General features: G+C 47.4%; 1 protein-coding gene across 1 annotated transcript in view; it reads left to right on the forward strand.

The window, feature by feature from the left end:
- LOC132591685 (uncharacterized) overlaps positions 1 to 14,505 on the forward strand; it is a 64,928-nt gene that overhangs the window by 21,858 nt on the left and 28,565 nt on the right. Inside the window, exon 4 of the mRNA XM_088663452.1 lies at positions 3,415 to 4,233. Within this exon, the coding sequence (XP_088519578.1) occupies positions 3,415 to 4,233 (819 nt within the window). The remainder of the gene's footprint in view (positions 1 to 3,414; positions 4,234 to 14,505) is intronic.

Here is a 14,505-nt window from a genome sequence, read left to right on the forward strand (position 1 = left end):
AACATAAACTGCAACCAAATGCAGTGGCGTAGCGTGGGTTGTCAGCACCCGGGGCAAGGCAAGTAATTTGCGCCCCCTAACCCGTGGATTTTAGCACTCGAGTCTCTTCCACTAGATTAGTTAAAGAAACCCTTACCCCCTAAGCACATGTATTGTTTGTTATGAAAATACTGATGTAATTAAAGTAAAATGCATCTAAATACAAGTTTATTTTCAAACACTTTATTGAGTGATGAGTGATCATAAAAAAAAAAAATTTAGAGAAGCAAATCTATACATGCACTGGTAGTCGTTAAAGTACCACAAGACTGTGGCTTTCATGAACCATTTCATCAGCTGCATGGCAAGATGAGATGAGAGGCAGATATTTGCTATTACAAATTCAGGCTGGAAAGACTAGCAATGCAAGATGTATTGTAAGTGTTACTTTGCAGGGCACAACTTCAATTCAAGATCCACATTTTAAAAAAAGTTATCTGAGTGGTCTCTGAATTCCTGCATTGCAGGGGGTTGGACTAGATGTCTTCAGGGTCCCTTCCAACTCTATGATTCTATAGTCGTGCCATCTATGATTCTGTGTCATTGACTGAACCTGGGACTTTCTGTGTACAAAGCATGTGTTCTACCACTGAGTTGTGAACCTCCCCCCTTTTATTTTTAAAATCCTGTTGCATTAATACTGTCACAGCTGTGTAAAGCAGCCTTTGTCAACCTGGTGCCCTCCAAGAGACTTTGAATCAGCACCAACCAGCAAGAGATTTATTGTATTGAAGTATGTATTGAAGGGGGAGAGAGCTGATATTGCAGCTATAGAACAGAAGCAAGCAAAAAAGGAGGGTGAATGAAAGAACAGTGCTCAAGAATGTGAAGGGTAGGTTTATATTGTAGCAGAGCAGAAAGAAGAACTTATTCAAGCTCCAGTTCTGACATGCGAGGAAAGGGGGCAGGGGGGACAAACAAAGTCTGTCTGTCTGTCTCTCTCTCTCTCTGTGTGTGTGTGTGTGGCAAAGGGGGGCAGAGAAAAGAAGGATGCAATGAGGATGGGGGGGATAGAAGAAAAGGAGGACCAGTTTGAGAGGGAAACACCGTGAAGGGGGGGGGGAGCGAGCCGAAAACTGAAAATCCTAAAAGGAATTTGGGGGGAGGAGGAGTGTGGGGATTGGGGAAAGAGAGAGAGAGAAGCATGGGGAAAGGGGTGGAAAGAGAAAATAAAAGAGAAAAGTCACTATCAGGTTTGGATTGGAAAACAGCCTTGCATCCTGTGGAATACACTTCAAATGGTAGATCTTGTTAAAGGAAACCACTTTTTTATCATTCAAACAAAAGGTCAAAACACCCCAACATTTAATTGTTATTTCCTCCGTCCTGTCATCAAAAGGGGGCAGGAAAAAGGACCTTATGCATTTTATGAATGAGTAACAGATGGGACTCTAAGACTGAGGAAACCCGTTTTCACAAAGGCGATGGAGAGATAGGTGTGCATTCCAAACCCGCTGGTGTTACAATGGACTGATCAACGAAAAGCAGCCAGCAAGGAGGCTTTACTTTAACAATTAATATAAAATTGAGATTTTAACCGATTCACAAAATTCCAGTGCCAGCTCCCCTCTGCTACACAGAACTCATAAATAAAGCGAACCAAGAGCACTCGACCACCCTCCTACCCCTCTTTCCCCCCTAGGAATGAGACGAGCCCCCACCCCTTACACACCTCTCCCGCTCGTCCCCACCTCTGCCTCCCGAGCAGGAGAGGCGGGAGCAGCAGCAGCAGCAACACCATTTCAGCGGCTCCTCAAAAGCTGCCCTTTCTCGCAGCCGCGCCCACCTCTCTCTTTCCCAGCAAGCGTGTCTCTTTAACCCCATCAGGGCTGGGCTGTCCGTGCCTCTGCCACCCAACTCTTCCAGCCTCGGCAAGTCCACCATTTCGGAGCCGGCAAGTGGGAAGCCCCGATAGGGTTAAAGAGGCTGCGTGAGCCAGGCAAGGGCAGAGAGCTGCGAGCGCGAGCGCGCGCCCACCCCAGATGTTGCGCCCGGTGCGGCTGCCCCCTGGCCCCCCCACGCTACGCCACTGACCAAATGGCGTGTGAATTTGCGAACAGAGGCTATCCTCAACAAATAATAAGAACAGCACAGGCAAGGACGCACAATAGGCCTAGGCCCTAGATATACTGGTACACTCTTTGCAGAACGATCTAAACCTAAATATCGTCTCCTAACTTGATCCTTAGATTTTACCCCATTATCCAACTCAATAGCCAGAATTATTGGAAAACACTGGCACATTTTACAAGAAATCCCAGGTTGTCCAAGTATGCCTCCACACATTGGTTTCCGCAGAACCAAGAATCTGAAAGACATTTTAGTACATGTGGATATGACCAGCGAGAGCCAACCTCAGGCAAGTAAGATCAAAGGTCATTTTAAATGCGGGCGTTGTGCCATATGTAGCCTAACCATCAAACAAAAAGAATTTACCATCCCGAACACCAATAAAGTAATTCAACTAGATACATTTACGAACTGTAATTCTCGGGGCGTGGTATATGCCATCCAATGCAAATGCAGCCTATGGTACATAGGGAGCACAATAAGAACGGTAAAGACTAGAATATTAGAGCACAAAAGCCGCATTGCAAACCAAGTGGTAGAGGCACCGCTCACGTCCCATTTTATAGGAGCTAACCATAGAGTCACAGACTTCAGGTGGTTTGTTATCTACAAATATACAGTGGTGCCTCGCTTAACGAATGCCCTGTAAGACCAATTTTTTGCTAGACGAATGGATTTTGCGATCAGAGGTTGCCTCGCAAGACGACGAGGTTTTCTATGGCTGCCGCTTCGTCTTGCGAAGCGTGGCCATAGAAAAATGAACCTCCGACTGCAAAGTCCAACGTGCAGCAAAAAATTGTCAGGGCTTTTTGACGCCTGCCTTCCCCTTGGCAGCTCCCTTTCCTGTGAGAAAACACTTTTTATAGAAAGTAAACCCCACAGTTCAACCGTATTCTAATATAATGCTGCTTCATTAACGTTGATTAAGGGTTAGGAAAGGCTGATGATGCATTACAATTATTTAACATTATTTCATGTGCCTTTCCTAAAAATTTGGAACATATGGGGGACAGGAGATGTACGAGATGTTAAAATAAAAATAGGTGCTAATTGATGTGTGTAATATCCCTTTGTTCTTTTCCTAGAAAACAATTTCTCTCTCCCCCACCCCCGTCGAAAAAGGACAATGGAGAAGGCAGTCAAAATTATGGTGGGCCTTGTCCAATGGGAATAACAAAGAAATCGTTTAAATACATGGAGTGTGGAAAGAGCTTCACTGACAGTGGAAAACTTAAAATTCATCAACAGACTCACACGGGGGAGAAACCATTTCAATGTATGGAGTGTGAAAAGAGCTTCAGTCAGAGTGCACACCTTAGAATTCATCAACGGACTCACACGGGGGAGAAACCATTTAAGTGCATGGAATGTGGAAAGAGCTTCAGTCAGAGTGGAGACCTTAGAAAACATCACCGGACTCACATGGGGGAGAAACCATTTAAATGCATGGAATGTGGAAAGAGCTTCACTGATAGTGGAACACTTAGAATTCATCAACGGAGTCACACGGGGGAGAAACCATTTCAATGCATGGACTGTGGAAAGAGCTTCAGTGGGAGTGGACACCTTAAAATTCATCAACGGACTCACACAGGGGAGAAACCATTTAAATGCATGGAATGTGGAAAGTGCTTCAGTGAGAGTGGAAGCCTGAATTTACATCATCAGACTCACACAGGGGAGAAACCATTTAAGTGCATGGAATGTGGAAAGAGCTTCAGTGGTAGTGGACACCTTAGAAGCCATCAACGGACTCACACGGGAGAGAAACCATTTCAATGCATCGAGTGTGGAAAGAGCTTCAGTGAGAGTGGACACCTTAGAATTCATCAACGGAGTCACACGGGGGAGAAACCATTTAAGTGCATGGAATGTGGAAAGAGCTTCAGGAGGAGTGGACACCTGAATTTACACCACCAGACTCACACGGGGGAGAAACCATTTCAATGCAACGAGTGTGGAAAGAGCTTCAGTCAGAGTGGACACCTTAGAATTCATCAACGGACTCACACGGGGGAGAAACCATATAAATGCACAGAGTGTGGAAAGAGCTTCAGTCAGAGTGGAGACCTTAGAAAACATCAACGTACTCACACGGGGGAGAAACCATATAATTCCAAGGAAGCGGACAGAGGTTCAGTTGAAGTGGAAGTCTTACAAACCATCAAAAGACTCTGAGGGGTAAGAGCTGTAAGAGTGGAAACTCTACAAGCCATCAATTAAAGAAGAGAAATGGTTTAAATAGAAGGATTGTAGATTCTGCTTTGGTTATTATGGAACACTTTTTAGAGTGTAGAATCTGTTTCTCTACGAGTTGACAATTTCTCTCACATCAATAACAGGAAATCAATATTAAATGCATGCATCGTATGTGAGCTGTTGTTTGTATGTAACATTGTCTACACTTGTTTTTAAAGTAATGAGGGTAACATTTCAGAAAAGTAAGCATAATATAATACTTAATGTAGTGTTAGATAGGGAGGGGAGTGTGTGCGTCTGGAGTGTTGCTTCTGAATGAGGATTGACTGAGAGTGAGATGGTTTTGGTGTTTGGTGGAGGGAGTTGGAAATGTTTGTATGTGGGAATGGAGAGTTGCACAAAGTGGAACTGAGATTGGTGGTGTTGCTTTGGAAGCAGAGTTAGATTAGCATAACTCCCACTGTTATAATTGCAATAATGGAACCATGAAGACACAGAAAGATTGAAAGCACCTACTTATATGCCCAAGGTAACCTTGAAACCCTCATCTGTTGTTTTGATATACTGTATAGATATATTGTGCATAGGTACGTTTTGTGGCAGGAGAAATAAAAGGGATATTTAGTGGCATAACAAGGAAAGGCTCTGTTCCTAGCTGCACGTCTTGCATGAGGAGGGAAGGGGGCACAGGCAAGAAGGGGCCGTACCAGAGCATCTCAAAGCAGTGGGGGGGTGGCGCACAGTGACACAAGTGTGTGTAGAATGCTACCCCCAAAATGACACAAGGGAGAAACAATAATGTGGAAGCAGGCAGGTCCGAAACCAAGAGTGCTAAGGGTCAACTTCTTCCAAATCCACCAGCTGCCCCAAGGCAGGAGCCACCTCTGGGCCCTGAGGGTGGAAAGCCTCCCTCCAGCTTTGCAAGTGGAGATGCTCCTAGGAAATCCTCCTGCCAGCAGACCACAATGCGTATTATTGAAGGGCTTCTGGTTTGCTTCTGATCTGAATGGCGGTGTGATCTGTGTTGTCTTAACAAAGGCAATCTTTTCGTGGCTTTTGTCCAGCCTGCTGCTGGATGTGCCTCAATCTATAAAACAGTGTTGGGGAGGCTGCCTTTCTTTTTTGGTGGGGAGAAGATAGTTGTCCCCAGGTAACTGCTCAGTGTCCCAGTAAGGCTGCTTTGGGGGGGGGGGGAGCACTCCTCTCTGGTTCCTCTCAGGCAGCAAATGTCTTCGCCCCCCCCCCCAATGGCTGGCTCCACAACTGCGCTTCAAAGAGGATCTTTCAATGCAAACATTGGGAGGCGTCTCCCAACAGCAACCCTTGTCTACTGTTAACAGAAAATCTGAGGGCTCCCTTGGACAAAACAAGACCCCAACCAAGCATATCAGAGCAAAACAGCAGCCAGTAGGCTTGGCCTTTATTAAAGAAAGTACTGTCGCGACAGGGCCCCACCTGCAACAAGGTGAAGCAAGATGGAGACCCTGAACAAAGGGGGTCTTCCCTTTTTATTAGCATCCCACCACCAAGGTACACCCCTAAAGATACACCACTAATATGTCACTAATATGTCATTGATACATCACAAAAAGTAGGGGTCCAGAGGTAGAAATTTGAGTACCTGGCCAGCTGCTCCTGGCCTCTTCTTGCCCCCTCCCTGTTACATTCCACAGGACAAAGAGAAGTTTCACAGTCATTATGAAGGTGATAGCTGTTCTTTGATTAGATCCTGAGTCAATCCAATGTCTCTCAAAGCAAAGAAATGTTGGAATTATGAAAATCCACCACAGTAGTGATTTTATATGAATTTCCATACCTTTCTACTGAATAAAAGGAGACTAAAAGGCGCTGTGAGTTAAACCACAGAGCCTAGGGCTTGCTGATCAGAAGGTCAGCAGTTCGAATCCCTGCGACGGGGTGAGCTCCCGTTGCTCAGTCCCAGCTCCTGACAACCTAGCAGTTCGAAAGCACCTCAAAGTGCAAGTAGATAAATAGGTACTGCTACTGCGGGAAGGTAAACAGCGTTTCCATGTGCTGCTCTGATTCGCCAGAATCGGCTTAATCATGCTGGCCACATGACCTGGAAACTGTACACCGGCTCCCTTAGCCAATAACGTGAAATGAGCACCGCAACCCCAGAGTCTGTCACGACTGGACCTAATGGTCAGGGGTCCCTTTTGTTAGGATTCCGTTCCACCTCAAGAGGAACAGGCATGTAAAGTGTTGCTGTGTGTCACATGATTGTACACTTCCGTTTTGCGCTTTTTGTATTTGCTATGCAGTACGCACTTGCTATGCTTATGCTGATGAAGAAAGACACGTTTGGTCTTGCTGAATAAATGCTTGTAAATATGCAAGAGAACGTTTCTGTGTCTCCTCTTGTTGCTGCTGCTGCCAACCACGCTAAACGCTGGAGTGGACTCTGCAGATAACGTGTCCAAGTTCACAGAGAAATTGGACCGATTCCAGTTGGCTACACTGGAGGGAGAAGACACCTGGCAGATGCTAACCGGGGGGCTTGGAGGCCAGGTCTTCAGTGTGTATGCCAACACCTTTACCTTTAAAACTCAACTGGTTATAAAATAGCAACCTTAGATACAATGTAGCAAGCATCGGCAGCTGTAGTACCCAAGTGGCCATTGCTAGGGGGTGCTGTTTTGCAACTGCTTCTGATACCCTGCTTCTGATTGGTTGGGAAACCAGGTAACTGTCAGAAATAACTGATAGCTTGCTGATTGGAGATTGCCAGCCCATGGAGAGGATGAGGTCCTGCAGGAAAAAATCCTTCCTGTTATAAATTAAAAAGATCATTGCATTTCAAACTTGCCTTTGAACCAGCTGTCCTCCAAGCAGCTCCCATGTGAAATAAGCGGATATATCTATTTCTATATCTATAATGGCAAGGGATAAAACCTCAACAGGGTGCTAATTAGCTGTGCAAAATTGGAAGTTGCAAGCTCTGAGATCAGGTCTTTGCAGAGCCTGCTTGTCCTGTTTTTCACCATGAATGGCTGCTGTTTCGTAAGGGGATCCTGCAATGTGTGATCCTTGACAAACTGCTTTGGGCAGCATTAAGGATGGGTCTCTGTGGGTCGCCCAGTCAGCCTTATAATCAAAATAAATGCCTAGGCATTTAAACTACTTATCTAGCTGAATGGTGTCTCCACTTATCACCCACTTATATGCTCTCCATGTTGTTGTTTAGTCGTGTCCGACTCTTCGTGAGCCCATGGGCCATAGCACTCTCCATATAAGACCATAATTTCTAACTTCTCCAAATTTAGTACAAGTTTGCTACCTTCACAGTAAGGTGGTCGCTCTCAATCCAGTCCCCCCCCCCCCCCGAAGGTTTCAACTTGGTTTCTTAGTGCAGAGGAGCCTCGGATTTAACTTATTTCCTCTTCCAGAAATGTATGTGAACTCCCCTGGCTGGGTTGCCTGGCAATGAGCCATTCCAGATCAGTCTGCCAAAACTCATGTACAGTTTGGCAAGACCGACTCCAGAGTCATTTATATAGGAGTCTTTAGAATATAATGGGTCAGAGAAACGTTTAGGCAAGGGGTACACAGTGTCAAATCCTAGCTCCCTCAGAAATTCAAGATTGCCCTTGCCCACGCTTGCATTAAAATCACCTGCCGTTAACAAGCCAATGGTGTGGAATTCCAGTTCTAATTCCTCAAGAAATAAAGTGAGTTGGTTCGAGTAGCCCAATAGGGCAAGGAGGAATAAATACATTAAGTATGATTAGGACTAAATCTTAAAAACCCAGTAAGAAATGCCTGGGCAATGTCATCCCATGTCTGGAGGGGACTCACTTTAAATTTAGTCTCCCTTGCACAAATAAAGGTTAATCCCACTTTCTAACGGGCCCATGATGTTCTATTTGTGGGCTAAAAGGGAATATGATTTTTATCCCTCCAAACAGATTTCCTAATGAACCCACCTTTCTTCTAATAATATGATATCAAAAGACTCGATAACACCTTTTATTATTATTATTACTAGCTGGACCTTGCACGCGTTGCTGTGCCTCAGTTTGTTAAATGGAGGGTCAGAGTCCCCCTTCAGACTCCCCTGACCGTCAGAGTCCCCCTGTTTTTTGTGTGTGTTATGTTTAGATAGGGGTATCCCTGTGTCTCCCCCCCCACTTTGTATTGACCCATTAGATAGCCCTGTCTCCTATTCTGGTCCCACCCCCACCCCAGGCAGGGAAGGGTTGACCTATCCATGTCTCGTATTAGGTCCCCCCACTATATCTGGGGACGGCCTTACCTATCCCTGTCCCCTATTTGGTCCCCCACAACCCAGGCAGGGAAGGGGTTACGTATCCCTGTCCCCTATTGCGGTCCCCCCCACCCCACCCATGCAAGGACTTACCTATCCCTGCCCCCTATTTCCACCACCCCCACCTCAATCAGGGAAGGACTTACCTATCCATGCCCCCTATTTTGACCCCCACCCCACCCCAACCAGGGAAGGCTTTACTTATCCCTGACCCCTATTTGGGCTCCCCACCGATTGAGGGTAATATGGAGGGGGTGGGGGTTTGGTGGGTGGTGTTGTAGAGCGAGGGTAATATGGAGGTGGTGTGGGGTGTCGAGGTGGGATTTCTGTGTGTGTTGGGGTGTGGGGGTGGATTGGGGAAGGTGGAATGGTAGGAAGTTCTAGAGGGTGGGTGTTGTTTTAGATTGAGGGTAACATGGAGGCGATCTGGGTTTATGAGGTGGGAGTTCTGTGGCGGGCGTAGTGGGGTAAGGTGGAATGTTAGGAAGTAATTGAGGGTGGGTGTTGTTATAGACGCATTGTAATATTGAGGTGGTCAGGCGTCCCGAGGTGTGAGTTACGTGTGTGTGGTGGATTTGAGGGGTAATGGGGAAGGTGGAATTTTAATAAATTTTTGAGGGTGGGCGGTGTTGTAGATGGAGGGGAAGATGGAGGCGGTCAGGTTTTATGAGGTACAAGTTATGTGTGGGGCGGGTGTCGGGTGGGGTAGTGGGGTAAGGTGGCATGGTAAGAAGTTATTGAAGGTGGGTTGTGTTGTAGAGTGAGGGCAATATGGAGGTGGTCAGGGGTCCCGAGGTTGGAGTTATGTAGGGGGGTAGGGGTTAGGAGGGGGGTGTTGTAGTGAGGGTAATATGGAGGGGGTGGGGTGGGTTTGGTGGGTGGTGTTGTAGACTGAGGGTAATATGTAGGTGGTTAGGGGTCCCGAGGTGGGAGTTATGTTTGGTGAGGATGGGGGTTATGGTGTATGAAGTTTGCGGTGGATGGCGGGGCGGTTGGATCTCCTGGGTGGAATTTTAATAAATTTTTGAGGGTGGGCGGTGTTGTAGATGGAGGGGAAGATGGAGGCCATCAGGTTTTATGAAGTGGGAGTTATGTGTGGGGTGGGTGTCGGGTGGGGTAGTGGGGTAAGGTGGCATGGTAAGTTATTGAAGGTGGGTTGTGTTGTAGAGTGTTGTTGTAGAGTGAGGTAATAATCTTACCAACTCTGCTTCCAAAGCACCACCACCAGACTCTCACTAGTCTGTTGAAATACAGTAAAGTGTGAACTCTGACTGAAGCTTGTTCCACACTCCTGTGAGTCTCCTTGTAGATTTTGTGTAGTTCTTCTGGAATTTGTACCCGCTCATGAGAAGTTGTCCACATGAGCTGGAAAGCTCTCTGGCTCTGAAAGTGAGATGAGCACCACATGCCATAGTCGAACTCGGCTGGACTTAACTGTCCAGGGGTCGTTTACCTTCTACCTGTACAGTATATAAACCCTGAATGTCAGGCAACAGCTGACCTGAGCCATGTAGGGGGTGGGGGAAGTGGACCCCCCTTTTCAGGGATCCCTCTGAAGTATAATGTGATGTTTTGATGCAACACATAATATGAGTGGTGTTTTATTGTTTATTGTTTATGTTTACTTGTTTAGTACACCGTTTGCTTAATTGTTCCATATAATTTGTTCAAAAACATTGGTTTTTTCATGTAAATTATCAACATGTTTCATCTTAAATAAATAAATATTGCATAAAATAATAGTATGCAACTATTATTGCTCTACATAAAATCTAAAATTTATGTTTATTAGTTCACAATTTAACATACTGAGAGTAAATGAGTCAAATTCCTATGTTTTCATCACTCGTAGTGAGGCAAAATTTCAATCTGTAGGAGCAGGGTCTAAATATTAACCGATTTGTCCCAAATTTGAAATTAGACTATGTTTATACCATACGCCTGATATAAGATCAAGGGAGGAAACATTTTCCAAAAAAAGTTTTTTATGACCCACCCTAATGCCTATACTTTGGAACTCCCTGCCTCTTGACAGCAGGTGGTCACCTTCCCTGTACTCTCTTCGCTGGTCACCCAAAACATTTTATCCTGTCCAGATGTTTAGAGAGCTGGTGCAAGTTTTGCTCTGCTTTCAGCCGGTTGCTATTTTAGCTGCTTGAGGTCTTACATTATTCTTGTTAATTCTTCTTGGAAACAATGCCTTATGAGGAACGGCTTAGGGAGATGGGTATGTTTAGCCTGGAGAAGAGAAGGTTAAGGGGTGATATGATAGCCATGTTCAAATATATAAAAGGATGTAATATAGAGGAGGGTGAAAGGTTGTTTTCTGCTGCTCCAGAGAATTGGACACGGAGCAATGGATTCAAACTACAAGAAAGAAGATTCCACCTAAACATTAGGAAGAACTTCCTGACAGTAAGAGCTGTTCGGCAGTGGAATTTGCTGCCAAGAAGTGTGGTGGAGTCTCCTTCTTTGGAGGTATTTAAGCGGAGGCTTGACAGGCATATGTCAAGAATGCTTTGATGGTGTTTCCTGCTTGGCAGGGGGTTGCGACTGGGCTCTGACTCCCAGCATTGCCCCCGATCCTGGAGGGTGCTGGCTGCAGGGGCTGATGGGAGCTGGAGCCCAGCGACACCTGCAAGGGTGGCCCTGGGTGCTCACCATCCCTCGCTCAGGTGGGCCTCCTACGTTTCTGACCCAGCAAGGCAGCAGCCTACAGCAATGTTGCAGGTCTTTTGGGGGGACGGAGAGCCTTGGCTGTTGTGCTATGCAAAGAAATGGGCTTGGTTTGAACTTAAGAAGAGCTTGCTGGACCAGGCCAGCGTCCTTCTCTCACAGAGGCCAACCAGATGTTAGTGAGATGCCCACAAACAGGATCCAAACACAAGAGCCCTCTCCCTTCCTGCAGTTTTCCGCAACTGGTCTTCGGAAGCATTGCCCCTTCCGACTGTGGAGGCAGAGCAGACCCAAGGTTACCAGTAGCCACTGAGAAGCCTTACCCTCCACAAATCTGCCCACTGCTCTTCTAAAGCTGTCCGAGTTGGTGGCCGCTTCTGCCTCCAGTAGGAAGGAATTCCACAGTTTACCTATGTCTTGGCGCCTCCCTTGGGAAGCAGCAGTTGTGTGTCCTTCCCGGGGCCCGAGTGGCATTCAAAGGTTCAGCAATTTGTTGCTTTCTCAGTAAACAGTTTATTGCCTTTGTAATTACTGTGATTAAGCGCCTACCCGGCGGTGGCAGGCTGCTTTTTCTGGTGTGGCAAGCGAGTTCCCTGCCACAACGAAGGGTGGGTTGCTTTCTGCCCCCCCCCCCATTCCACTGCCTCCTACTTTTTCCCAGATCCTGGCATGCCCTCCTGGTGGTTGTGTTATTGTGGGTGAGGAGTTGTTTAAGATTGGGTGGCTGTCTGTAGGCAATGAAAGGTCTTCCTCCCAGAGCTTGAAAAAGAGAGCTGTCATTGTCTAGGAGAGGTTTTTACTGTTTTAACTTGGGAGCTGTATGTGATTACTAGTGTTCTGTTATTTTCTTTTTTGGGTACCAAGTTCTCGCTGGGTATCAGTCTGGCTCTGTTGATCTGTTGTTTAACTTCATCAGGTGGATATTTTAGTTCTAAAAAGGTTTGCTGTAGATCTCTTGGGTGACAGTCTCTGTCTGTAGAGTTGGAACAGATGCGGTTGTAACGTAGGGCCTGGCTATATACAATGGATTGTTTGGTATGTTTGGGATGGTAGCTAGAAGCATGTAGATATGTTTGTCGGTCAGTTGGTTTTCGGTATAAGGTGGTTGGTGTCTATACACCCATCCTGTATTTTTACAGTAGTGTCCCAAAAACGTATTTCTTGCATAGATTGGTTCATTTGTTAGGTTGATTGTGGGGTGAAAGTCATTGAATGTCTGGTGGAAGGTTTCCAGGGTCTGTTGACCATGTGTCCAGATAATAAAAATATTGTCAATGTATCGCAGGTACAAGAGAGGTTTGAGTGGGTGGGAGTTTAGGAAACGTTCTAAATCTGCCATGAAGATGTTGGCATACTGTGGGACCATGTGGGTGCCCATGGCTATGCCGCTGATCTGGAGGAACAGGTCCTCACCAAATTTGAAGTGGTTGTGGGTAAGGACAAAATGGCAGAGTTTGGTAGCAAAGTCCTCTGTGATTTTATCTGAAATGGTGTTCCTTATGGCTTATAAACCATGTGTAAATCGCAGGCTTGTATGTGTGGAGTGTGTTTTACTTTGAGGGGTGGTTTGGGGACCTCGGCACACAATAAATGGGCAACAAAAATAGTTTGTTTATGTTTCCTGTTTTCTTTCCCCAAGCAGAGATAATATGTAAGTGTGGTGTCAGCTCTCTAAAAAGGTCAACAACTTTGGGAAAGGGGGGAGGGGCGCCGGAGGGATCTTCGCACCACGGCGCCGGATATGCTTAAGACGGCCCTGGGACTACCCTTTAGGGTTGTCGTAAATTACTGTTCCAACCCCGGTTTTTTTGCCCGTGACGGCGGCAAGGCACTGGAGCTAACTTTGGCAAGGCGAGGGGCCGCCCTTGTGGCAAGTGCTTGTCGGTGGCCGGGCAGCGAAGAGCCCCGGAGGGCAGCTTTGGTGCTTATTTGCTCCGAGGATCGAGGCAGGCGCAGCCATGGGCAGGGTCTCCGGGGAGCCGGCGGCAGCTTTATAAGCCGGCGCCCTTCGTGGGGATGGCCTTGTCTGGCGCCACCATGCCTCCTGTCACCACCTTCCGCAAGTTGGGCCCCGAGCTCTAAATTTTGGGAAAGGGAGGGGGCACAGGAGGGATCTTTGCACCAAGGCGCTGGATGAGCTTAAGACGGCCCTGCATGGACTCCCTCTCTTTCCCTCCCCCACCGAAAGATGCGAAAGGCGCACTCGCCGGAAGCCCGGAGCGCCCCACGGATTCCTGCCGAGGGATCCGTCGCGAGGGGAGCCAGACCTGCCTGTGTTCGCCTGGGCTGGGCTGTTAGAACTGGCGCCGCTACCTGACCTGCATTGCAGGATCTTGGTGCGAGTCAGGAGGGGGTCTCACCTTCATAGCGGGAGCCGAATGAGGGGTACATCTGCCACTGAGCAGTGCCCCTCCCCCCTCATGAGCAAAGCCCAAGTTCAAACACCAGCCCCTATTTTTAAAAGGCACCCGTAATGACGACACTGGGCTACCTTTTAGGGTTGTCGTAAATTACTGTTCTAAGCCCCACAAATCCGGTCTACTTTGCAGGGCTGTTGTAACGGGGACACCCCACGCCACGGCCCTGCCTCCCCCACGTTGTGTAAGGGGTGTGAAAATGAACGGACTCCCCCCTCTCCCGGCAAGGGATTAAAAGAGGGAATGTAAACTGTGCCACCTTCGTGCCCCGGAGGTTGGGGGGGGGGGCGTCTCTTTCCCTGCCGGCTCCGGGGATCGAACCTAGGACCTTCTCAGCAAAAAAAAAAACAAACAGCATAACGGAGCTTGTTTTGAATGAGAATTTGTGCGTTCTGGGAGGGAGGGGTCATTCATTCCTCCTCATGGGTCAGTGAGCTCGGCTTCCTAGAGAGGCAGGAAGGTTGGGAAGGGGGAGGGGGGAATAAAGGTTGGAGGGGGAGGGGCGCCATCCACATTCCCGAAAGAGGAGCAGGTCTGCAGAGGAGGAGGGGAAAAAGGTGCAAAATATATCTATATATTGGGGGGGCGGGTGAGAGAAGGATGTGCTTTTCTCCCCCTTAATCTACAAACAGGGAAGCTGGGAAGGGAGGACAGGATTTGGGTCGAGGTGGGGGGGATGAAAGGAAAGTAGGGGAGTGCCCCCCTCCCCCTTCCTTCTGTTGAAGGACTGAGACTTGAACCGAGGCCCCAGTTCCGCGCCTCTCTCTGCGAGTTCAGGGTTTTCCCTGGCAAGAATCCCTGGGGCGCTTTTGACTCCAC

Source organism: Zootoca vivipara, chromosome 2, assembly GCF_965207765.1.
Source record: "Zootoca vivipara chromosome 2, rZooViv2.hap1.1, whole genome shotgun sequence".
Classification (NCBI taxonomy): domain Eukaryota; kingdom Metazoa; phylum Chordata; class Lepidosauria; order Squamata; family Lacertidae; genus Zootoca; species Zootoca vivipara.